This window comes from Accipiter gentilis, chromosome 12 (assembly GCF_929443795.1).
Source record: "Accipiter gentilis chromosome 12, bAccGen1.1, whole genome shotgun sequence".
In the NCBI taxonomy this organism is placed as follows: Eukaryota; Metazoa; Chordata; class Aves; order Accipitriformes; family Accipitridae; genus Astur; species Astur gentilis.
The window spans coordinates 12,559,362-12,586,204 of record NC_064891.1 but is presented as its reverse complement, the minus strand read 5'-3'; the positions used below and the strand labels follow the sequence as shown (position 1 = coordinate 12,586,204).

General features: G+C 39.0%; 1 protein-coding gene across 1 annotated transcript in view; it reads left to right on the top strand.

Moving 5' to 3' along the window:
- The first annotated feature begins 12,585 nt into the window (after positions 1-12,585).
- Positions 12,586-26,843, top strand: part of PRDM5 (PR/SET domain 5) — an 88,323-nt gene continuing 74,065 nt past the window's right edge. The window contains exons 1-2 of the mRNA XM_049814956.1: positions 12,586-12,798; positions 16,868-16,951. Coding sequence (XP_049670913.1) covers positions 12,706-12,798; positions 16,868-16,951 — 177 coding nt within the window. The 5' untranslated portion in view covers positions 12,586-12,705. The remainder of the gene's footprint in view (positions 12,799-16,867; positions 16,952-26,843) is intronic.

Genomic DNA, 26,843 nt, shown 5'->3' with positions numbered 1-26,843 from the left:
ATTCTTTGAAGAGTTCACATAACACTTCCAAAAGGTTTAGAACAATATTTAATTTTTATATTTGGATTTAAAAAAAACCCACATAGTTTCTGTGTGTCAAGAAAAAAATATCTGTATTCTTAAAATTGACTGGAAGATAGATTCTTTGCCACATTGATGCAACTTTCTGGAATCACTTATTGTAACCTTGCAAATTCTAGATGGCACAGAACTACCAGAAATCTGACATAATTTAAAATAAAACAAATATTACAGAATAACTAAGGAATGGTATAGGAATGCATTTCAGCTTAGATTCAAAGCAGAGCTCAATACAAAATAATTCCACTTCACAGAAGTAGTCACAGGACACAATCTTCCTTGCAACATTGTACTGTGCATAGGACTCAAATCCCCAAAGAAACAACATGTTGAGGATTTTTGGTTCAGTAAAGGCATGTAAGCAATCCAGCCGTTCGGTGGGAACGAAGCATAAGTTTATAAAAGTGCCGGAGCAGACAAGGACGTTGTGTCCTTGTGCGCTGGGAAAAAGGAAGATAAGAAGAGCCCGACAAACAACTCCTGGATGCCGAAGAATGAGATAAGTAACTGCTGGACACCTCGTGAAGAAGCCTGCACAGCCAATAGAGAATAAGATAGTGTCGCGTGAACCAGGGGTATTGTACCAATTAGAGTGTTGTATAAGGCGCGTGCACAAGCACATAAGGTATATAACTGTGTTAAACGTTGTAGTAAATGGACTTCACTTGATCACATTGGTCTGTGCATGATTTCCCCTGTGGATCCTCCGCAACAACAACGTTCTGTTTATGGGGCTGAATGTTGTATTGCCTCTTCTGAGATAAACCTCAAAGTACAAGGTGCACTGATTTCAGCTGTTTTAAAAATAACCAAAGCCCAGAAAAGAAAATCCAACACCCTTCTAAATAATACTCCCAGATACTGGACCCCTGAAGTCAATGAGAATTCTCCTTGCATTTCAAATCTAGTGCCTCTACCCCTAGTGGTTTTGACCACCTGGGTTTTTGTCTAATATCTCGGGTCAAATACCATTGATAGTTGTGAATTCAACACCTCATAAAAGGGGGGTGGGGTGGGGAAACCCGGGTCTGTAAATACTGGAGGCATGTGCTGGTCCTTGAAACATGTGATCTCTTCTGAATTCAAAGTCTACAAGATAGACTCAAGTGGTGCTGACGGTGAGACCAGTGGTGCATTGAGGAGGATTCATGGAAAGAGTCTGAAAGTCCTTGAAGGGTTGTGGGGGAAGTATTTAGTCGCTAAAAGTTGAGGGTGTTTTTCCAGCAAAAAAGAATACTTGAAGTGCCAAAATGAAGCAGTAATGAAGACAAGATGTGAGTAAAGAGGCTGGAAAGCGGTCAGTATCCCTGGAAAGGGAAAGTAGTAGGTATGCAGGCTGCAATACAAGAGGGTAATAGAAGAACATGGGATCTGGTCTAAGATGTTTAAAGCTATGTAAGTATTGCCTCTTAGGTGGCTCTTAGGTGGACCCAGGAATTAGGCTTAGCTCCCCAACTAAGTGATGTAGATCTATTTGCGTTCTCATTTCCTGGAGGCCTTAAAGCAAACTTTTCTTCTCTGTGGCCAGGTTTTCTGACCAGGGAAATTAAATTGCTCCAGCTCACAGTTCAGGAAGAAACTAACAAGTTTGTAGTGTGGATAATCAGGGGGTTTAAGCCCTCCACTGATGGTTCAGACACAGCTAAACAGAATGCTGAAAGGTAGAAGGCAGTGGACATTCATGCTGTTGAAAAGAGGGTAACTCATGTGCTGTTTCTCTGATAATGGGAGGAAGACAGTGAAGGCTACGGAGCATAATAATTATGTGAATGATAACCTGAGACAAGTCTCTGAGCAAAGGACAGGACAGATTTTGAAAATGTGCTTGGAGTGCCAAAATGAATTTTCCATAGCTGACAGTTCTGAGAAATATCTTCTGCATGTATGTAGCCATTCTCCAAGGATTTAAAAACATTCTGTGTAGCAGCTTTATGATGCCCTATGTAGTGGAGTGCTAAAGATTCATGGAGAAGTGAAAATATGAATACCCAACACCATGTGGCAGACATGAAAGGTAGAGCCTGGTAATGAGTTGTCATCCATCTGCTATAATAATATTAACAAACCACTGTAAGTTCATAGTACAGTAGTTAGCTGTCTTCCTGGTACAGGAAAACCCAACACGGTGTTCCAGCTTCTATGTCCTGTTCAGGAACGGTAGAAAAATACTTCACAGCATTAAAGATCTTTGAAGGTTTTATAAAGCATTTATTGTGTGGTTGGACTGTCAAATATGATAAGTTAAATGATAGGCACAGAGCAGGTACTGAAGAGGAGTCTAATTTCTATGTTTTTTTAACAAATAAAGAGAGTTGCCCAGAGTAGGAATCAGCTTGGTGACAAAGCTTGTGTTACGTGAAGATCCCTCTCAAGGTTAGGTTGCAAGTAGGAGAGGAAGTTGGTACGCTTAAGACTTACTGCTCCCAGAAGGAGCATATGATCAGCTCAATGCAAGGCCTAATGGGAAATGGGGCCTGAGAAGGTATGACCTTTATGCAATGGGGCGTGTATGTGAATGGTTAGGATTGAAGGAAATAGCTCACCAGGGAGAAGCTGGATCTGGAAAGTCACTTTCCATTAATGAAGGAAAAAAGGGGTTAGCTGATCCTGAAGAAAATAATGGAGATGGCTTGCACTAGATGTTTTAAAGTAAGTATTTTGGAGATTTGTGCTCTGATTTCTGAACTTCCAAGATTCCCTATGTTCATGTTTTTCTGGGTTCTTTTATACCAGAGCATAACATGTGAGTGTACCAGAGGTCACTCCATGGCAGTGTCCAATAGCAGGTGTCTAGGAGAAATTATGCACAGTGTTGCCCCTGGGTACTTGTCTACCCTCTAAGTATCTCTGAGGTATGGAGACTTTCTTAGCTAGACACAGCTTCTATGAGTGTAATAACACTCAACAGGATTTTCTTACATCAGCCTGTTGAGTAGCCCTTTGAACCTAAGCAAACCGACAAAGTTATGAAGGCTGGAGAGTTTGGGTTTTTTTTTTTCCAGTTAAAGCTGACAGGCTGACACCAACAACAGGGGAGGGGTTAGAAAAAGCAATAATGTCAAATTGGAGAAGGTAGAAAGCTGGGGCCTGAGGTCCTTGTTGGATATCAGAAAGCTACCTAAATTTTTTTCTCTGTGCATGGATACTTTATGTATCAGTCTGCCATCACTTTTCATGCATCTCACTTCAAACTCAAACAATCACAGAAAAGAGACTAGAAAAGATCTCAGGAAATCATCTGGTGTAGGGCTATGTCAAGCATCAGCTGTGCCTCTGTCACTTCATATGCTTGCCTGGCCTATTCTCCAGCACCCCTGTTGATGAAAGCCCGGTGACCTCACTAGGCAGTCTGTGCAAGTACTTTACTCGTTTATAAAGTATTTTCATTGTCCAAATTCTGACTTGCTTCAATTTGTTTATTCATTCTTCTCATGTCCATAGTGGTCACAAAAAGAAAAAAAGTTTTTTCTAGTTTTCTTTAAAGTAGTTTTAATGTATTTGAAGGCTATTATTACATATCCAGAAGTTTTCTGTTCTCTGGACTAAACACCTGAATGTCTTCAATTCTTCTTCTGAGGCCACATCTACTATACTTTTGATCAATATCTATGGTTATCATCTTGATTTTACTTCTCCTTAGTCTATAAAGCCTGTAACTGCTATAGAAAGATATACTTGACATGATTTTTCTTACAAAAACATGCTAGAACTTTGTCTGCTGTTCTACTTTTTTCTAGAAATGTGGTGCCTCAGAATGAATCCAGTTCTCCAGCTAAGGCTGAACCAATACTGAAGATGATTTTATCTTGCAGTTTTTCATGCTGGGGTGTATAACTAAGAGTATATATTATATTTTCACACCAGTGTAATAACTTTGACTCAAGTGCAGCTTAAGACTCACTATTGCTTCCAGTACTACTTCTGAAGAGTTACTACCTATGCATTTGTATTCTCTATCCCTTTTGCTTATGTTTTGTAGCTATGAGATCTTTTCATTATTGAACTGCAACATGTTTTATCAGATCACTCCTTCAATTTGTCAGGATAGAACTGTAAATATTACAGGGCTCAGGGCAGACCCTGCTATTCTAAAAGTGAGTTACTGCTACTCAGTATTTTTAACCATTTTCTACTAGCTCTTTAGACTTTTTTCCTGTATTGCTTATGTGAAGTTGTCATGTGAGACAGCAGTAAAAATCTACTACAGCCAAATTATGTTGTGCTTCTTTCAGGTCTGTATGCTGTGGATTAATTAAGTGGTCATTATTTAATACATTGCTATGAAACCTGAATTACTAGCTTAATCTGGTACTTATTCACTTAAAATTTTGTCTTAAGAATTTTTTTTAAACCCTAGTTTAGAAACTTCTGAAACAACAGGAGTGAACACTTAATATGCAATTATCTTGGGAATGGAAATGCAAACGTGTATGTATTGTAATATTTTCAAAGGGGAAGGAGAAAATTCTTAATTCTGTAATCCTGTAGCTAATTTCCAGGACTTCAAATATCTGAGAAAAGAATCTTTGACAGTAACTACTCTGTATGTTTAAGCAAAGAAAGAGACATAAGTTAAAAACTAATCTTACCATTTACTGTTTTGCATGACCTTGAGTATTGAATCACAGGAAGTCTGTACTGGTTTACAGAAAAACCAAAAAGCCATCTGTGCATTGATTAGAAGAGATTTGGTGGGAAAATAATTTTTTAAGTTGGAGTGTTTACTGAATTCAAAAAGCTCTGAAAGAATCAGTGTAGAAAAAACAACAAGCCACAAAAAAAGAAAGCAGTCCTTAAAAATAGCTCTGAAAGGAATTTTCTTCAGCAAATCAAAGTGGGAAAGTTTTTCAGATCACCAGAAAATACAGACAAAACAAACACCGTTAGAACTGGAAAAAACCCTTGAGACACTGAGTAGATGGGGCTTATTGTCATCTTTACAAAAGGCATGTTTCATTGTTTAGGAAAGTAGATTGTCTTAGATATAAGAGATTGAGGTTTTTAGTTGGTAGTATAACATACGGTTTAAGCTGACTCCATGTCAACACAATTTGTTCCACGTACTTACAGCCACTGTGCCTGGTGATTACTAGTAGCAAGGGTGCCGTTGTCCCCAAAGCAGAGCAGACTTTAAAGGCATACACAGCTCTTACTAATCTCTGCTAGTTAATTTGCTGCTTCTGTTTCTAAATCTCTCATTTGAGAGTATTACACTTCTTGGATTTGTTTTCAGAAACAATAGGAGAGTCATTGTGTCTGCATGTGCTGGCATGTTGCGTGGACTAAAGTAATATGGTTTCATATTCAGCTTGTCAGCATTGTATACCATAGTTGCTGCTATTGGCTTTAAAGAAGGGGAGGATTTTCCCCATATATATTAGTTGGTTTCTTTAGGGAATGAGTAGTCAAAGAAAAAGTTTTTTTTTAGGCTGAACTCTGCACAACTGAGAAAAGAACAAAAACCCCTGAGAGGTCTGTATGCTATTCCTCTTCCCATCTTCCCCCTCAGATTCTGTCATTAGACAAATAGCAACCTTTGCTTTCTGAAAACTTCCATGCAAAATGAGAAAGTGCAAAGCCCTTTTTCCATCCTGGTCCAGTTACTGCAGTGTAGAAGGTCTGGGAAGTCATTTACATGAAAAAAGAAAAATGATCCCATACAAAGTTAATGACCTTGTACCTAGTCAGAGAAATGGGCTTGGCAAATTCCAGGGAAATATCTGACGGAAAGCTTTGCATACCTGGTCAAAACTAAATGTTATCTGCACACTGGAAATGTGCAGATGTACATGAACAAAAAGGAAATATTCTGACAATATTGTAAGTGTCCTACAAATGTGGTACAATCCAGGTAAGCCAAAGATTGTTTTTAAAGTGCTGCTCCTGATCTTACCAAGTTAAGAGGAAGTGGATGGGGTTGGAAAGGAGATACGTAGATCCAGGAAGGAATTTTTCAAAACAGTAGCTGCAAACTTGATCAATCTGCAGTGCAGAAATGTTTGTACATCCACTGGTCCACAAAACTGGGAAAAGGGAGCCCTTATCACGAACAACACCCTTTCTCAGATCTGTCAGCTGCCATAATCAAATTTTGGTATTGCTATGGATGCTGCAAAGGCTAATATCCTAATGCTTAAGAATGCAAGGAACTCTTAAAATGATAAAAATACATTTGCCTCTGATTTCAGTCTAACTGCCTGCCTGAGGAGCGGGAGGAGGGAGGAAAGAAATGTGAAGTCCCTGACAACCTTAGGGATGATACTACACCATCTGAGCAAGGGATTAGCTATCTCCTTTCTTCTGGAGAACAGATTTTCCTTCTAGGCTGCTGGATACTTCAGTGGCTGGCATGTTTACTTCTAGAATCTTGAAGACCATTTTTGTCTTAAATCTTTTTGTTTCTTACAATGTGACGTGTTAACTTATTAAGTACGACCCTTAATTAACTGTTCCTTGGGTGGAGGGAGTATCATACCATGCTTCTGGTATGATGTTGCAACAAGTATTGTAACTCCAGACGAGCAATTCTTGTAATTATTGTCACTGCACGTGGATTCCTGCCATGGAATTTCATTTGGGGCACAGCAGCTTCCATGACTACATAAGAGCTTCCTTCTGAAAATAACTTTTTCTCTTTCCAAGGAAGTTATGTAAATAGTTCCCGACACCATTAGGCTTCAAATTTGAAGGCTGCTAGATGCCCTTGTGTTTCTTATTGTTCCATGTAGTTCTAAACAAGCAACTATGGAGCAACATAGAAACAGTGGGTCAACATGTTCACTTTCTCTGTGCCAGACTGCAAATAAGTTATAGCTCAATGTTTGCTCTTCGAGGAGGGGTGAGATTTCTCAACTGCTTGGCATTGTGCAGACTGTGGATATGCCCTAGGATAGGCCATGGAAAGCTTTATGTCTCCATATTAACCTGAGTATAACTCACTCAATGTATGACCAAACAATTAAGAAAGTAAAAAGCAGAACTACAGGAAAGCAAGATGTATGAAGGGCATCCTCAGTTAAGTCAGTTGGAAGTAGTTTGCAAGATAACATGTATATGACCTACCATAGAAATATTAAAGGTACCTTTATTTAAGAAGAAAGATAATGAAAGAAGGAATTAAGAATATAAAACTTAGAAGAATTAGCATTTCTCTGTTAAGTTTACAACAGTTCAAATTGTACATTATGCTTCATTATTTTCTTTGTTACTTGTGCTTCACTATTATTTAGCTGCTGTGTTATTTGGTTAAGGTTACCACCAAAATGTGGTTTTTATTTAATGCGTTACTTTAGAATAAATTATTTTACTTGAGGCGTATTCCTCAGATTTTTTTGATCCCCAACAATTCATCTGACTGGTTCAGTGTAAATGAATGCTAAAACTATCAAAGCATTTTTCTTAAAAGAATTAGAATGATAAAAAAGGAACCGAGCTGTCCCTATGTATTTCTTTCCATATTTTTTGCTATTTTGTAACTAGCAACTGAATTATGCGCAGCAAGAATGCAAAATGGAAGTGAAGAGGCTACCTTAGTAACACTAGGAAACAAAACATTACAATTGTGTACATGAAATAATTAAAACTGTAGTGAAGTAGATAAAAGCAGAAACCCCGCAAATTATAGTACCAACTGGGAAAGAAAGATGAAACTTACCTCTAAGATTTTTCCAAAAGCCTCATGCTAGCATGGCACAACAACTTTTAGCTTAAAGGGGGAATCAAAAACCCAAGCCAAACAGCCCTACCCCCTGAAAAAAAAAAGAAAAAAGAAAACAACCTCTATGTTTAAGGCTTGTTCAATGTCTAGTGTCAAGTTAGAAAAGCCCTTTATTCTACCTTTAAACCTCATAGCTGTGTTAATTGAAATGTGTTTTATGTATCTCAAATGGTGAATATGCTCAGGTACGTGCTAGTGTGCTTTTATGATTAAAATCAAGTGCATTATATGCAGTAGAAATGAAAACATGAATCTTGTCAACTTTCACATTTCCTTACAAACTCAGTGTTCCCTCAGGAAGAGGACAGGACTCTCTGAGATTTCACACATCTGGGTTGTTTTAAGATTTCACAATGAAACACTAATATTTTTCACTCTTTCAATATAATTTTGTACTGTCATTTCAAGTCATTTTTTTTAATACTCTGGATTCATTCCAGTTTGCAACACAAGGTAAAACTCATGTGTGTTTTCATATTCAGAATCTGTTCCACACTGGATCCTCTTTGCAGTCCATTTTCCAGGACTGTGGCTAAAGAGAAAATGGATATTTGAAATCTTGCAGCACCCTACTGAGTATGTCTATTCTTAATTATAGGAACTGATAACTTTATCTTGGGTACATATCAAAGCTACTTTCCTCCTATTTTTTGGAGCAACATCTACTGCTGTTTAGCCTGCCTGTGGTAGATCAACTTCATTGAATAATGACAGTGTTGTCATTAATCTGAGCTAAGGACTCTCAGACAAGTAATTTTGTGTTTTCTCTGGGTGACTGTGGTTTCTGCATGTGATCTTCTTTCGTCAGAGTTGTGCACACAACCCAGTTTCTCAGACATAGTTTTAGAGCACGAGTGCCACCCATCAGTTCGGTTAAGCCACCTAGACAGCATTTTGGCAATGAAGTAGGTTGTTTCTGTGAGCACAAACATTCCTGGATTATCACCCTCCCCTCAATTGCACCTGTTTTAGTGCAAGTGCCAAGAAAAGAATACCTGAAAACGGAGCAAATAAAGTTACCTGGGCAGGTGTTTCTGTTGCTTAGGAGTGGGGAACTTGAAGAAAGCAAGCCAGTAAGTGTGGGGAAGGGTGGTGATTTAATTGTACAGGATAGATACTACTTGCTGCAATATTTAGTGCAAATATACCTTTTGTTTTGCAGTGACCTTCTGAGAAGAAATCAATGGGTCAATGTGGATCATGATACCGATACTAAAAACCTGTTGATAAAAGTGCTTTTGGAAGGTGTGCACCAGGGCATACTTCTCAGTCTCGGGGAAAACGGGCCGATAAAAGTTTTTCCTGTACTTTGTTGAACAGAGCCTCTAAGATAGTAGAAAGCTATTCACCTGTTCTGTGCTATCTGGTGGCTGTTTGTGTGTGTGGAGGGAGCCCTGGAAGTGCTGCTTTGTGCATGGGTACTAGGGGTTCCCGAGTCTGAGACCTGGCCAGCACTGAGAAGTTCTCTCAGTGTAGCTGTGTCACACAGTTGATTATTGCATGCTCCCAAGTTGATGCCAGCTGTGCTAGCAAACCCTGGTGTATCTGCAGTGATTGTGACAGAAGTGTGTATTTATTGGTTCAGTTGGTCACTTCAGAGATGACTTGGCTATATTAGCAAGAAAATTCCTTTCGCCGGTGTATGCTGCATCCTCAGTTGAAGGCGATGCTGGCATAGGTGCGTTCTATCAATTTTGTTCATGACAAGAGGACTACAGGAGGCTATATGAACCTATGCTATCTATGTACCAAATGCAAAACAGTTATGTAGAAACTTATAGGGCTCCACTCTTGCCATTGACTAGTGATCGACATACATCAGCATGATGTGGTGTCTTTTTTATCTTTGCTCGGTCCAGTTTGATTCATTGGACCTGTCAGACCTCACTCTCCTTGCAGCTGCAGCTAGAACAAAATAGAACAGAGCTGTAATATACATGTCTGCTTGAGTAGCAGTTGTCAGCTTTATGTTCAACAAGGCTGACTTAATTTCCCCCTGTGGCCCTTGTATGAACCAGAAAGGACAAATACCAACACCAACAGCACATGAAACCCATTTATAAGACCTTATGGTCAATGGCTGATTAATTTAAATTAAAAAACTAATAATAAATGCTGGTACAGATGGCTAGGCACTTGTGAATATCCAATTAATATCACAACAGCCATTACACTAGAAAAGGAGGGACTGGCATCTGTTTTGTCCCATGCTATAGCTTCTTTCCTATTTTGCTTAAACTGAATGAGATACAGGTAACTGCATTTCATGTTGGAATAATAACGGATGAAGTTTGTAAATGAAAATAATTTATCTTGTGTACTTCAAGAGCTTAAAAACAAAACATGTAAATCCATTGCAAATTATGCTGTAGTACTTATTCTATGTGATGTTAAATGTAATCTTTTAAGATTCAAAATGAAGCACCCCCAAGTTTATTTTCTTGTTTTAAGAGAAAAATACTGAGGTCTTCATAAGTGGAAAATGATTTTAAAATATTCATAGCCCTTGGAAAAGGTCAGAGACAGGGAAAATGATGCCAACATTTTAATCTGATACATATTAAGACAGACTGGCCTCTATTCAAGAAAGTATTCTAGACTACAAAAATATTAAGTATGTTCAATTATACATATGGAAGCTTTGGAGCTGGATTTTCATTAAAAGAATAGTTAAATTTTGCTCTTAATCTTAAAAATTAAGCAGTTGCCCCAGGCAACTTAATTCCTCTCTGTTCAATGTATTTGGTTTTGAGGTGTTAAAATTCTTACTTAAATAGATTTAGATACTCTATTTTACTTATTTTTATTTTTTACTAAATTAAGAGTCAGTGTCCAGATTAATATCTAGGTGTAAAATCTGTGTCTCTGTTCTCATCCCCAAGGTCATTCTTCCAACCATGTTGGATTCTCTCTTCCTTTTGTTTTTCATGTCAAAGTGAGGGCCTCATCTAACCTACCTAAGCAGTTGCTTATATATCGAAGGATATCATGCAGCACTATATACATATTTGTGTATATACCTGTGTGTTGGTGAGAATATACATTACCTTTAAGATTTTTTTTTAAAAGGTTTCTGATATCTACCATATGACTCTTTAGAAAGTAAACACAAAATGGCATCATTGTGCGCAATATATAATGGCACTAGAAAGTAGTCAAATGGAGTCTCGTGTTCAGCTAGCCCTGTTTTGTTTGTTTGTTTTTTAATTTTATTTTTCCCTAGATGTCTACCTATGGACTGGCAGAAATCCAACTGATCCAAACCAATACATGCAATTTTATGATGATTTGTTGACTGCCATGTTGTAACTAAAATTTGGTGGGAACTAGAAGCTTTAAATACTTAACTTCTACTATTCATACATCTGTTAATGTCTCTGGAAGAATTCTAAGAAAAAGAGGTTGTTGCAGTTCAGTGGTCTAATTATTAATATTAGCAGAACAATTTAAAAATATGTCTATAAATATAGCATTTTCTCAGGTTTTTTTCCTTTTGCCTCTGCTTGCCTCACATGCCTTTGAACTTGCTTTTAACTGCATAATCGGATGTAACCAAATCCCATTTCCAAATAAAATGCTACTTCAATTTAGAGAGCAACAACATGTATGATGTGGGCTGAATTCCCAACTGAAATTAATCAGCTTTCTAGAAAGAGTTCAGTGTTGCAGATTGTGGTTTTATGAGAGAGAGTACTGGTCTGACGTTAGCAACCTGCTAAAGCATAACCTCTTTCTCCCTGTTCAAACTAAACTGTGTACTGTATTAGTCAGAATACAATGCCCCTGCTGGGTACATTGTAAGAATATATAGGATGTTACTCTTTAGACAAAAACAGTGTTATGTTTGGGTTCCTTTAGGGCTGCTAAATTTCTGGCATTCCATCCGGGCTCCCTTGAAAACAATCCCCAAAAGTGAAGGATTTTGTGGTTTCAAAAGTGAATCTGGATTCACCCATTCCTGCAGTACAAAAATAATGAGGCTGAGTGATGTTTGAGAAAACATAGTGGTCATGGAATTGTTACGTAGCACTGTAGTGTGTTTGGGTGTTCTTGCTGGTGAGAACACCCCTGTTCTTTTAAGCAGTCATACCTGTAAGTACCAGGAGATAATGTATTTCAGCACGTAGGTGAGAGGTCCCAGTTCTTAAAACAGCTCTGGGTTTTTGTGACAAGGTGAAGCCTATCTGCCTCTGTTGGTCTCCACAGTCAAATCCATCTCTCAAACTTGAGTCCCAGCGCTGCCTGCTCACCGCTCTCCTCTCACACCTGCCTTTAGGTTACACCGCTGCAGAAACCCGAGCGAAAAGCCAACCCGCTGATGATGGCCGATTGTCAGAATGGTGCCGGACCACAAAGCTGTGACTGGGTGATGGAAGAGCCGTTTGCTCTGGAAATGAAAGCCAACCTACGGGTGAGGAACACGCTCTTGTGCCTCTTTGCAGAGCTCGCCGCTTGTGCGTCACCCCACGGCAGCACTTCAGGAGGCCACCAACGCCGCAGCGTGTCGCCGGGGCCAGGCCTCAGCAGCTGGGGCTGTTGGAAACCCAAAGGCCTCGTTTTTCCTGTCACGACATTGACAGGACGCGATTCAACGAACCGGCGCGCGGCGGCCGGGCGCCCCTCGACGGCGCGAAGCCCCGCGCGCGCGCGCGAGCGAGTCTCTGCCCCGTTCCTGCCCCCGCCGGGCGCGCGCGCCCCCTGTAGCCGCCCCGCCCCGCCCCGTCCCGCCGCGGCCCCGCCGGCGGGCTGGCTCCTCCCCTCTTCCTCAGGAGCCGGGAAAGCCCCGCAACCAGCCCCTCTTCCTGCCCCCTCCCCCGGTCTCTCTCTCTCTCTCTCTCTCCCGGTGGGATGGAAGTCCCCGGTAATCCTCCTCCCCGGTAGCAAGCGGCGGCCCGAGTCGGTACAAAATGCTGGGCATGTACGTGCCGGATAGGTTTGCCCTGAAGTCGTCAAAAGTGCAGGACGGGATGGGGCTCTACACGGCCCGCAGAGTCAAAAAGGTGGGTGATGGCCGGGCGAGCGGGGTAACGGCCTGTCCCGGCCCGGCGGGGAGCGGCTGCCACGTATCACAGGAGAGCGGGGCGGCTCCTCCGCCCCTCAGCCGCCGCCGCCGGCCGGGCTGCCGCACTCCCAACTTCACCTCAGCCCCGCTTTGTCGGCGCTGCCGCCACTTCCGTCCGCCCGGGCTCCCTCTCCTCAGGGGAGGCACCGCCCGCCTCCCCCCCCCTCCCCCGCCGATAAAAGGGAGCCTCCCGGTGCCCGGGGCGCTGCCGCTTGGGGCGGGGAAGGGTCGCGGGGGCCCGGCTGGGCCGCCGACTACCCTGACGGGGTCGGCTGGAGGGTTTTCTCTGTGTTTTTTTTTTTGTTTCCCCTGTTTCTTTTGAGTTGGTTGGTGTTTCTGGCGCTGTTCTGAGGGCAGAGCTCCTCCGGACGGGACTGCCTCCGTTGGTTATCGCCTGGCTTCAGAGCGCGGTGCGCCTCTGAGGTAGAGGTACCCGCCTGTCCGTCGCAGGCTCCCGTCGCCTCCCTGCTCTTAGAGCTCGGTGGGATGGGTGATTAAATTAATCGTTTCGGGATGATGAAGCCGGGCCTGTGAAAGATGTGATTCAGCTGAACTGCAGGTCTCTCATAGCTCAACCAGGTCGTGGCCCCTGACACCTCGTAATGGAATTGAAAGGCTCCCGGTTATCTGAAATCCCAATTCTAACTATCCAGGTGGCTTGTTAGACCAGATAAAGGCATACCTAAAGTTATGTACCCTGCATTAGTACACACTTATATGTATTTTGTATGTTTTGCTTTCCATCTTTGTTCTGGTTTTGGCTCTGAGTGGGTTGGGAGGGCTGCCTAATATTTCAGTGGCTTCATAAAGAAGACTTAGACGCCATAGGGTAAAGGTCTCTCATTTTTAAGGTGTCCCTGAGTGTTAATGGGGGGTAGAAGGGGAACAATTTTATATTACTTGGCTTAAATTTTTTCCACTGAGGTTCTGAACTTCTGTTTGAAAACCCTGGGAGTTCACACAGCAAGGAAGGTTGTACACTGCTAGCATGTATTAATCCCTGGATTCTGAAATAGAGCGAGCTCTAGAGTGAAGCTCATGGAAATCATCATCTGCATGTCAATATCAATTCTGAATGTCAGGTCAGAGTTCAGGGTCTGAGCCCCCTTCCTTTACACTGTTGCCAACTGAACCATTAGAGCTGCGTGCTAGGAAAAATAGAGCATTTTCTTGCCTGAATTACTCCACGTTGCTTTTGAACTCTCTTTATACAGGCAAAGTATGTGCTGTCAGAGCTCGGCCAATGTGAGTGCATCATACGGGACATACTTGCAAAACTGAAATGTTGCAAGAGTGACATGTATGTGGAATGCAGAAGGTAAAGGCAGAGGCAGTTGTAGTAAGATTTGTTTGTATTAGGAGTATCTGGTGACAGTGTTTGTTACAGGCTTGTCCTTTGTTTGGCAGTGAATTTTCTGTGCTGGTAGCACAGACAGTTGTGGTATGCAAAGCCTTGATCAGAAGTTTGTGACTGACAGGCAGGCTTTGGTCTTTGATAGGCTGAGGAACCCGCTCTTGAGTTGCTCTGTGGGCAGTGGTTGAAACAGGTATTCCTTAAAAATGGCTGGAGACCTAAGCACTGTATGTTGCCATGGCTGTTCAGAGAAGGGTGGATGTGTACATAACACAGATGATGCGCTGGGTATAGCCAGACTGTGTGTTACTCTTTTCCTTGGAAAGAAAAATCACACCTGAAGTGCTCTCCTGTCCAGTAATGAGGCAGCAGTATTACACTTCATGACTATGATACAGAGTAGCTAATAGGTGTTAAATTAATTCCTTGGAGCTTTGGGATTGGGAGGAGGTATTGAATGTGACAATTGTGAAGTAAGATCTTAGGTTGCTAAGTAGGAAATACTGCACCATTTTCTCTCTATTGCTGTCACACAACTGGAGTTGTCTTAACTGAAAGTAAAACACGTTGCAGATGATCTTATAATCAGAAATTGCAGTACCAACTCTCCAAGGGCTAAGTAATCATGAAGTAGGCCTCTGAAAATTCTATTAGCAAAGTTTTGGTAATGATACATTTTGAACTGCTGTTGTCTGCCATCTGCTATTGCAGCTTCAGGCATTATGCGGTGCTTTTGAGCTTTCACCTATAATCATAAAAGGTGGAAACTTTTCATTTTGTTTTGTTACCTTACCAAAAGCTGTGATTCTCTTGTAATTTCTTTTCTGCAACAGCAGGCCTTTGGTTACAGCACCACTGTCATAAGACCCTTGGTATAATCATCAGAGAGCTGCTACATTTCTCAGTGTTTAGCTGTGACTGGAACAAGATTAGTCACTTCTGCTTTCTTGAAAGCAGCTGTTGAAAATAGCTTTTTTTGACAATTGAATTATGTGCCTTTCATATCTTGAATAATTTCTGGGGTTGTATTGTATTGTATGCCTCACTTTTATTGATCAGAGAGGAAGTTGAAGTCTTAGCAAGTTTTTGATTAATATATATTGGCATATCACAAGATGTTTATTAACTAGGACTAATATACATATGAAGAAAATGCTCTGAAAGACTAAATGAATAATTACTTTTACCTCATGGACCTTTGTGTTCCAACATATGAGGTTTTGCTGTCTAAATCCCACGATTTGTAAAGCTGGCAAGGGAGGAATTCTAACCTTATTTGATTATCAGAACTGTGAAAGGTGGTATGGAGATCAGTGAGAAGTGAAGATGAAGCCCCATAGTGCCAGTTTTTGCTGTCATTGCCCATATTTGTGTCTTGATTACTGCTGTGGGCTCCAGTTTCCTGCTGTTCCTGTCTTTTTACTTTCTGCTTTGCTGTTCTTAGTAATGAAATCTTCATTGCGCGCATTTTAAAACACTGCTCCTAAATTCTGTTGCCTTGTTATGCAATGACAATTTTCTTTTCCTTTGTTGATTTCCTCTTCAGGTTTAATTTTAAATACCAGGATTTTTTTATTTGTTTGGTTGTTTCAAAGAGGAATGATCCTGGAAGTTTTACATTCCACTTCTTCCTCTGCACTCTACCTGTAGACAGTCTGTAAAAACTAAGCAAGAGGGAAAACGTGTAGCAGGCTGTTTCTGAGATGGTGGAATGTGCCTGGGGGAAGGGACATGTGGACAAGATTGATACTTTTATTAGCCAAAATAGCGTTATTTTTAAAGAAACACCAGAGTTGCTTTTCATTATATAGTTATAATCTCTAATGCTTAAAAGTATATGGAGCTTTTTGATCTGAATACTGCCTAAAGGAATGTAGCAGTCTACATTCTGGTTTGTAGGGCTTGTCACTGCAAATAAGGTCAAAGTGGGGGGGCGGGGGGAATGACCCCACCTGTGTAAGAAGAAAGTCTTATTTAAATAATTTACCCTGCTGCTAGTGTGATGTCTGTGAAGGAAAAAACCCCACCATTATCCAAAACTTTTAGAACATATCAATGGATGCTTTCACAGCACGTGTTATGACTAGCAGGTGGCATAACATTTTAATATTGTTTATGAAGGCTTGAATTAATACATAGACACGTGCATACACCCTACGTTTTTAAACAAATCTCTCTGTATGATCAAAACCTCAGTTATTCAGTGTTTTGATTTGTGGTACTTCAAAAAGTAGTGTTGCAAATAATCTTGCAAATAAATCTAATGTAAACTTTGTGCTTGCCAGATAATTGAAGTTTTAGTTGGATGTCTATTGCAAGGTACTTCCTGAAAATCTTACAAGAAATGTAAGAAATTTGACTTGTAAATTTCAGGGTTATTTAAAATGAAGAAAAATGGTGTTTCCCAAAGGGGAAATAAGCATGTAGAGGAACGGTATGGTTTTAAGAGATTTTCCAAGCTATGGAAAGAATGGGAATGAGCCTGAAGTTGAACCCTCAGGGATGTGCACCTTCTTGGCATATAGTAAGATGACAAAGGAAAACTGTCCCTTTCCATTTGAAGCTAAAAATAATACCTCTGCTGGACTTCAGTAATTCACTTGCCTTTTTTTTTTTTTTCACTGATTCTTTTTATTTTATAATTATTCCTTAGGGTGAAAAATTTGGCCCCTTTGCAGGGGAGAAGAGAATGCCCCAGGAACTGGATGAGAACACAGACTGCAGGCTCATGTGGGAAGTGAGTAGTCTAGAGTGACATAATCACATCTAGCAAAAAGTGGTCTCAAAATTAAGCTTTTACTGTAACAAATCCCCCCCCCCCAGCTTAAAGCTACTTAATGACACTGTAGTGAGATTTTGTACTTACTGATGCTTTTAAAATATGCTTTTTGGGTGAAGGGGCATTGACTTCTTTAAAATGATAAAGAAATAGCAAATGATAGTTTCTAATCAGTGAATGTGAAAAATATCATGTCAAGCAAAACATAAAAGTATAACAAAAGCATTGTGAAAAATTATTGAGAAATGTGAAAATAAAAAAAAGATGAAAGTAATTTGAATATGGGAAGGTCATTATAAGTTCCTGAGATACTGATTTATGCTGATGAACAGGTGTCAGCTCATAGTTTCCTCCAACTATAATATAAAACATTTCCTGCTGTGACACTTGTGCTGGTGTTTGGCAATTGTATGATAAGTGAAGTTTTTAAATTTTAGCATCTTTGTAATGCAATGTGTAGTGTGAGATCTTTAGCAAAATGAAAACTTGGTGCTGTGGGCAGATGAAGGCATAATGAGTTTCAGGGCTCTTCTAAACTTTTTAGTATCATTAGGGAGCAACAATGGTTTATACACTAGATCTCATAATTGGGTCCTTAACCCATCCTAGCTCCTGTCATAGCTGTGTATGTTTGTAGCAAGAATCTCTGAGTTTACCAGTTGAGGATATTACACTAACTGAAAAATACTTGCAATAACAACACTTCCAGCTTGTTATAAACACCTTCCTTTTGGTGCTTCTGTTCTGTCTTTGTAATCTTTTCTGCTGTAGTTGTTTGAGCAGAATTCCTTTCCTTTATTTTTTCCTTTTTTTTTTTTTTTCCCCAGCCAAGCAGTTTCTATCGAATGCATATTTAGTCCTGTTTTACACTGAGAAGGGGAGTCATTTCCTACTTTTTCACCTTTCTGTGGTTAGAGGTGGAAGGATGACTGTTATTTTTTTGTTGTGTTGCACTGTACAAAAAAAGCTTATGTTTGACATCTGGCTTAAAGCACTTTCTGTGTATTTATTACAAAATAAATGTTTATTTAAAAAAAAACCCCTCTAGCATTAACATTGCTGAGCAGCTTATAAAGAGAGCATAGTATTGATACAGTCTTAGCAGAGCTATAAATAGATTCTACAAAATGGAACAATGAGCGAGAGAATGCTAAAAGCCCATCTCATTAAACCCAAACTGAATATAAATAAAGTAAGTGGCAAAATATTCTTAAATGAGTGCTAACTCAAGTCTATGAATCCCTGTGCCTTTGTTTTCCCCCTTCCTCCCCCCACTCCCCCTTTTTTTTTTTGTCTAGGGGTGTGCCCAAAATATCCTTTCTCAGACAGGAGGTGTGGACAATTCATGCCCCTCTCTCCTTTAGTTATGTACTCAGAGCAACTGGTTTCATCTTCTTTGTTCTCAGCTGATAAAACCCCAATACAATGTGCTTTTATTACAAATGTTTGCTGAATACAGTACATGTTGATGTGCCCTGGCTCACTTGCCTTTTCATGATGTTTCTGCAGGTTATTTTAAATCAGTAAAATACTTGAGCTAGAACAAAGTTTTCAGAAGGGATGGTGAGTGGATTATAGCAGCAAGAAGGTATTTAAGTTTGTTGGAAAGCCATATGATTTTCCAGATTCCTCATTGGTGATGATTAAATGAGATTTATCTGTTTCTGTAAGACAGAAAATAAAACCCAAATACATGTATTTACTGATGACACTAATATGACCCCATTGACAGCAAACCAGAAAATGAGTTTTTTATGAGCTGTTCTAAAACCATTTCATAATATCTTATTGTAACCTAGTTTTGAGAGCCTTGAAAAGATTCCTGCATACCAAATTTTATGACTTCCTGAAGGTTTGAACCCAAGTTGTTCATGTTTACTGAAGCTGATCTGAACGTGAGCTTTATAATATAATTTAAATCATGCTGAGAGTAGTTTTAAGTTGAAAATCGAGACCAGGAATGCAGAAAGTAAAAATTTGAACAGTCCAAGTAGATGGTTATTCCAGATACTGTGGGAGGCAGTCACAGCAACTAGCCAAGTTTGTGCATAGTCAGCTGTTCCAGAGATATTAAAAATAATTAATCTGAAGACTGTTGGATGAAGGCGCACTAAAGCCTAACCTCACAGTCTGATGGCAGTCAAAAAAATGTGTTTTCAGAGAGGACACCTTTAGAAAGCAGGCTAAGTATAGAGGCTTTTTGTAAGTCAAGTAAAAATGAACATTAGTGGAACATTTCTTTTCTTGGCATGTGATGCCTGGGATCTGAGCTTCAATTTTGTGGAATAGTTTTCTGTGAGGAAGTTTACCACATGCATTTCTAGTTGCGTAGAGTCTTGGTCTGTGATGTGGTTTGTTTTTGATCAAGCTATTTCTTTTTCTCTGACACCAGCGTTGTGAGCTGGCATCTTTAAGATGTCATGTTGAGACAGAATTGTACATGTTACGTTTTCTTTTGGTCTTTGGGAAAACATGGAACCCAAAAAATTTATTGGGTCCAGTGATTTTGTTAAATAAATTTCTGAGGATGTTAGAGTTTGTGTTTAAATTAAATACAGCAGAATGCTGTTAGTCTGCCTGTAACTTGCATAGTTTTGAAGAAATCAAAGGTTTATGCTTGCTTGTTCAACAGATTCCAGAGGAAGTGGTGTGGGGTGGAAGCATCGTTGATCTTGCTGTTATCTTTGTGAAGAACTATATGCTGAAATGTTTTATTTACAAGTGATGTGAAAGTGAAAAAAAGCAAACCCATGGTAACCATATAGTTAGAAGTAATAATAAAAAGCCAAGAAAGTGTCTAAATGGCTTTATGCTTTTTCTTTCTGTCAAAAAACCCCACCTCCTTGTTATCCACCAGTGCCCATGTCGTTATCTCTCACTGAATTGCATGTTGTGCTAGTTTAAGTATGCAGCTAGTTGCTGGTGACATATTGAGAGTTTTGTTCTTATTCTTAGAATCCCTCTAACACCTTGATAAAAAAACTGCTTCATTGGTCTGTATTAGTATACTTGGAATAGCAATTTCAAATTATGTGTATTTGCTGGAAGAGCAAGTGCTTTAAGGCAAGAACAAGATAATTTAGGTATTAAAGTTCACAAAAGCTTTTGCCTTTGGAGGCTCAGATGTCCTTCTGCAAAGGGAAGATATCTGTTCAGTTCATTTTTGTTGTTGTTCCTAACCAAGAAAGTGGCATTCATTTCGCTACAATTGGATTGTGGCAAGCATATACTTTTGGTGATGACTTTGGCAAATGTTAAAACAGGGAGGGCTGGAAAGACTTAGTCTTTCTTCAAATACTCTGACATACTGTGAAAAAATATTGGTCAGGATTGGATGGCACACAATATGCTGTGTAATGATGAATGTTACATGTTTCAGGTTTGGTTTCTGACTATCTGCCAAGATTATGTTTTCTTCATTGTTATATTAAACAAGAGAAGAACAGAAACATGCTGGAAATCAATCTTTCAATGGAAGCTAATGTTCATATTTATTTATATGAGAAAATGAAATGAACTTATGTTTCTACTACTTAACTCTCATCACTTTTGCAGTGACAATTGTTTTCAATTAAATAAGCCTGCCTGAAAACTAGTGAAGGCAACAGAAAATCTGCTATTGGCTCCAACCAGCTTTAGATCAGAGCTTTAGATAGGTATGAGAAGTAAAGCACTTTAAGCTAATGGTGGTGTGGGTTTTTTTGTTGTTGTTTTTTTGGTACTTTTTTTTTTTTGATATCTTGCCTGTAAAATGTGGTTCTGGCATAGGAAGGCTTACACATACAAGGCATTAAGTTGAATTACGTTGTGAGTTTCATGATAAAATCTTAATTTGAAGAATTCTGTGTTTGCTCTCAAGATGAATGTAATATTAGAAATCTAGTTCTTAGCAATATAGTCTTTATTTATTCTGTATGAAGACTACCTTCCAAATCGTCACTCCTCAGACAGTATTTACATTTAAAATTGTTTTAATGTTTTTGTGTGAATCATTGTTTAATTTTCAGAATTTTTTTCTCATTTCTTGGACAAATGCATCTGGATGCATTTTTATCCAAGTTGCATTTAAGATAACTTTTGACACACATAACAGTCAAACATTGATGCCCTTTCTTAGTTGCAAGTTTGCGTCCTAAATTTTCAATTTTGTTAGATTAATCCCCACTGGGATAGATAGGTCTCCCAAGTAGTTATTAATATTCTTACCAGTTTGTTTATTTAGCTAAATTTCATTAATCAACACTTTTAAACTTGATTTAGTCATCTTCATTCATGTTAAGTGTATGAATTTGTATTAATTTGAGTGACTCTTGGAACAGGCACCTTAATGATCTTCTGGTTTTGGTGATAAGAAGAATTTACTCCCAAAAGTGACGGAGAATGTTAGCATCACATCTTCAGTTATGTGATTTATTTAAGATGTTAGAAAGCACATGTTGATATGTGCAGGTGCTAGTATTCTGATCTGAACTTGTTACGGAAGATCACACAAAATTTGCTTAAGGAGATCTGGGTATCCATCCAGTGAACATGAAGTTCAACCTTTCTTGTGAAAGCTCCACAGAATGTTAGCAAAAGTCTAGGAACTTCTATAAGCTTTCTGAACCATGCTGTCTCTGATGAGATCAAATGACGTCATGCACCAGAAGGAGCTTCGTTAAGATGAAAAACTGTTGCTGTATGTTTTGGCTGAAGAAAAAGGTCACCTATTGTCTATGTCCCAATACTTCTTAGTGAGTAAGCAAATCAACAGTTGCTGCCTGAGGTTCCTTTTGCAAGCGTACTTTCTACAGCAATGTTAAAATGTGAGTTTTTACTTTGCAGAGAGCTCTGCGATGGAGGTCTGAAACCGAGGATGTAGAAGTATTGCATCTAGCTGTTTTATAATATTAACAATAAAAATCATGTTCTCAGCTAATAAAAAAAAATGCAATGCAGAAAACAATACTTTTCTTTACATGATTGTTTGAATGAACATAGATTTTTAGATTTATAAATGTTTAGAAAATGGTTTCCAGAAAGCAGGCAGTGTGTTTACTGCCTTCAGCAAAGATAACCATCTGCTTATTTTCAGTGAAGTTTTTTTTCTTCTTCTCTTGCCAGGTGTGCATGGTAGAGTGTTTGCAATTGCACTCATGAGCATTTTGAAGTAGCATGCATGACAACTTTGGATGTATTTTGAAAATCTGGAGATAATTTCATTGCAGCATTAAAGGCTAGCAGATGGAATAGTGCATGTTGTTGATGGGCATTACAAGCAGCTTAGACATTATTTAGGGCTGTGTAGGGTTTCATATGGTAGCTTATACAATGACTAGGTGCATTTTTTTTTTTCTGAATACTTGTATAGTGACATTTTTTTCTGAATACTTGTATACTTACATGGTGTTTGTTAATGTGGCATAATTCAATGATGTCCTGATTGATCTTGAGGTAAACCCCCCCATGTGGTAACAGTGAATGTCAGGTATTTCATCTTACTGTGAAGACATTTGACTAAATTAGTTCAGTGACACCTTTTGTGTTCATTCTCAAGAAGATCATTCTTACGCATCTCGATTTGAGGTGCTTTCATGTCTGATGCATGCTTTGGATATGTGTATGCATTTTAGGTGTTTGACTGTAGTGAGTGACCAAATATTGAGGGTGTTGTAGGAAAATAGAAAGCTATCTTGCCATGGGTTATCAGGCATGAATTTGAATCAGCCTTGTTCTAGGCTCATGCCAAAGTCTGCCTGTACTTAAATACAAAACAAATTGCTACTTAATTATTTAGGCTAGGAAATCAAAGGTGACTGCATGTCTGGTCACATCACTCACTGGTAATAGAAATCCTAAGTCACCTCTATTGGTTAGAGAAACTACAGGAACATCTTGGTCTCAGTGGTCGAAAGGGCCTCAGCAATAAATGGATCCTTGACCAAGATGGTCTATTGAACTACAGCAGGCAGCCTCAACTTTTGTGGATTTGCCCCTTTATTTAGAGGAAACAGGGATAAGGTCCTGTTTCCTGTTTTTAAACAAAACATTATAGTATGACATCATCTACTGGTGACTGTGCTTTTGATGTCTATTTCTAGCTCTTTCACTGATTCTCCATGTTGTCCGTAGGCATAACATACAATCCTTCTAGGTCTCTGTTCATCCTATGAAGATGACTGAATCCTTCATTATTTAATGACTTAAGAGCATTTTTAGTTTGGTGGCCTTAGAAAATCAATTAGAAATACTTTTGCACTGAGTTCAGGTCCTGTTAAAATAGTTTTTAAAATCCTTTCTGGATTAACCACTGTAGCTTGGGGATCTTACGGAACACACTTCAAGCTAACTGGATGATTTTGCTTAGTCCAGGTAATATCAACTGTATAGAAACTGGGAAATAACATTCAAACATTGAATTATTCATGTAGAAAGGTGACAGTTCAAATGTCACAATTTTTAAATACAAATATGTTCACTAGCATTGTGAAATTGATACTACTTCATAAAACTATCAGGGAACCTTAGCCCTGTAAAAATCTTTTGCCTCTATTTTAAGTACCTTATAACTATGTAAGGTTGTAACAGTTCACGTGTGCGTGGGAAATGCAGTAATTGGCTTGCAGATATGTTAAGAAAATCTTCCTTAAAGAATTTGCTACTTTGGTTTGTGACATAGAAGAGTACTTTTCATTTCCTCTCCCCGAAAGACATTCTCAGTTTTCCAACAATTTCCTGCCAGCATAGTTGTGGTAGGCAGGCTGTCCTGAAGATTCTTGGAGTGGCTGCGTGATTGGAAGGGAGTCCCCTGGGAGTGGACTGGAAGCTTTGTTGCAGAGTCAAGCCTGTTTAGGGTTCTTGGAGATAAAGCATGGCAAGAAACCTTAGTATGGGGAGGTTTTTTTATTTTGTTGTGCTCCAGGAATATATGTGCTGAGTCCTAGTTCTGTGGTGTAGAGAGGTAAATTGCAGTATCTTTAAGTTTCGTGAGGAGCACATAATCAGCCTGACACTGTTATCCCATTTTCTTCCCTTGCTGTTAGAGCTGGTGCAACTGTCAGGGTTGGGGGCAGATGCTGAGGCTACACAGTACATTTCTCATGCTTTCCAGTGTCACCAATGGAGGGGTGCAGGAGGGAGAATTCCTTGTTGCTGTGGCTAGCAGAATTGTGTGGGCTTATGGTGTAATACCTGTGTTAGTGACAGCTATCTCTGATCCTGTCTCCTTGGATATCAGAACAGATTTACAGGCAGACCCAGGTGTAAGCATTTTAGCTTGTATTTGTTGATATGTCTTCTAATTAAACTGATTTTTTTTGTTTGGTGATCATGCCACAAAGCAAAAGGATGACAGGATTTTAGTAGAGGGAGCACCCTTTGGGACATATTCCAAACTTCATTTCAGTTCATTAATAATTCAACAGAGATGATATTTAGGAGATTTTAAACTGAAAATGTAAAGTCTAGCTGTTTATTTAACTACCATGATTAGCTTGTACTGGCTTTGAGTTTGAGAAATATATTTGCAAAGCAAGAGCTAGTCTTTTTGTTTGTTTGTTTTAAGTATTGATTAAGTTTGGGATTCACTGCCATGCTGCTCAAAGATTGGTTGTTCATTTAGGAAACTTGGCTATCCATGCAACCAGGGAGAAAAGGAGTGGTTAATGCCAGCAGTCTAGTCTCTGTTAAGTACACTGTTTTGACTGTTTTTCTTGACTTTTCTTCCTCACATCTGTGTATTTGATGCAGCATTATTTCTTTACGAGGTGAAAAAAGCAATAGACAATATAGCACATCTTAAAGGGATTTATTGTATTCTTTTATCAATAGTTTCCTTATGTGTTAAGTCTTTTCCTTTGTGTTTCATATCTCTTTATGGATTGGCAGAGACTGAGAAAGCACAACCAAGATGATCGTGTATCACTGAAGTGAATATAAATTATTCTTATATAATTTGAGGATCAAGCAAATGAAGAAGAATGGATGAAAAGGTAGATAGTGTAACATATGCTTTTTATAATAGGATCTTTATTGCTTCTCTTTCCAACTCAAGTCAAGACCTGATGGAAACCTTTATCGGACCTACATGGTGGGCTTCTATATGCCATACTTTGGTAGCTAAATCACAAAGCCATTAGTTTGACTTCAATTACTCAAAGATGCTAATCTGCAGTGTTAACCATTTTCACTGAAAGTGAGGTTCCACTCTGTGGACTACATATTTAGAACTGGATGTTTATTACAGTATAATCAATGCAGTGCTGCATCTTGGCAGGTGACTTTTCAGGAAGTGAATACACCGTAGGCATGTATTTTTGTCTAAATTTGAAGCTTGCTTTTGTGGTTTGATTGCATTCATTCTGCCGATGTCCCTAACAAAAACAGTGTTTCCAATAACAAGCAGGCATTACTTCCCAAGGTGATAGTCACAGAATGACAAAATGGCTGAGGTTGGAAGGGACCTCTGGAGATCATCTGGTCCAGCCCTCCCCCCCCCCCCCCCCCCCCCCCCCCCCCCAGCTCAGGTAGGGCCACCTAGTGCTAGCTGCCCAGGACAGCTTTTGAGTATCTATGTCTTTGAGGATGGAGACTACACAATCTCTCTGGGAAACCCATTGCAGTGCTTAGTGTTAGATAATGTTGTTTCCGGGTGTGTTTGAATATGTAGGTTTGACACTTTTCACTGTGGTTAATCTGTGTGTTCAAAAGTAAAACAACTTTTAAAGTTTGAAATATTGGCACTTTTTCGTGATGTGTCCTTCTTAAGATATGATGTCTTCCTTTGGAAGAACAGTAATAAATTTTGAAGACTTGTATTTGTTTGCACAACTACAGTAGGTTTTTTTGACTTAATCTGGGAACAAAATGCTATCACCAGCTATTATTGTAATGGAATACAGTTTTTTCTTTCTAATGATAACTTAAATGTTTAGGTAATTTAAGCAGTCATACTGAAGAAATGTGATATTGCATCTATTATAAACAAATATAGCAAGAATGTGAGCAATTTAAATACAAAGCCATGAAGACAATCTAATTTTGATCTTACATAGCTGAAATCCCTAACTCTTGGGAAATACCTGCCCTGGATACTTCTTGTTGACAGATGAGAAGGAAAATATGTTCGTTGTATAAATAAATCACTTGGAATAATAGTATGGCTGTATGACCTTTTCGCATGGCTATCTTCTGTATCAGTGGAGATTCAAGTGATCTATTATTTAAAACAAAACAAGCCATTTTTTATATGGCAGTGGCAGCTGTATTTTTTTCGGCAGTACGTGTTTCGAGGGGGAAGAATGACTTGGTTAATATTAGGTTTCTATTTCTATTATTGTCATTTTTTCAATGTAAGCTGGAATTTTGTCACAGTATAGAAACTCTATGGATCTGAATGTGTTTGTTTCCTCTACTAAATAATTTACAGCCCTTCACCTATATAGCATACTAGTTTGTTTACTGAAATAATTTCCTAGTCTGATAAAATTTCAGCCAAGCATAGTTTAAGACTGACTGCTCTTCATTGAGGCTACATAGTTAAATTTCCTTTGGAGAGGCATATATAAAAGATGTTCAAGTGAACTGTAAAATAGGATATATGGAATGAATAAACGCAATTATATTGGTCCTTGATCTGAAGATAGATCTCCATCCAGGGGCAAGATGGGTTTTGCCCTTGCCAAAGGACAAAAACCCAAACAAACCCTAAAACAAAACCAAAAAACCCAAACCCATAGAAAACTTGAAAGGGAAGTGAGGAATATGGTTTTCAATAAGTGTTCTATAAGTTTCTGGGATATTCAGGATTGGTCTGGGGTGGTAAGAGTTAACAGTAATGAAAGCATATCTACTGGATTTGGAATTTGTATGA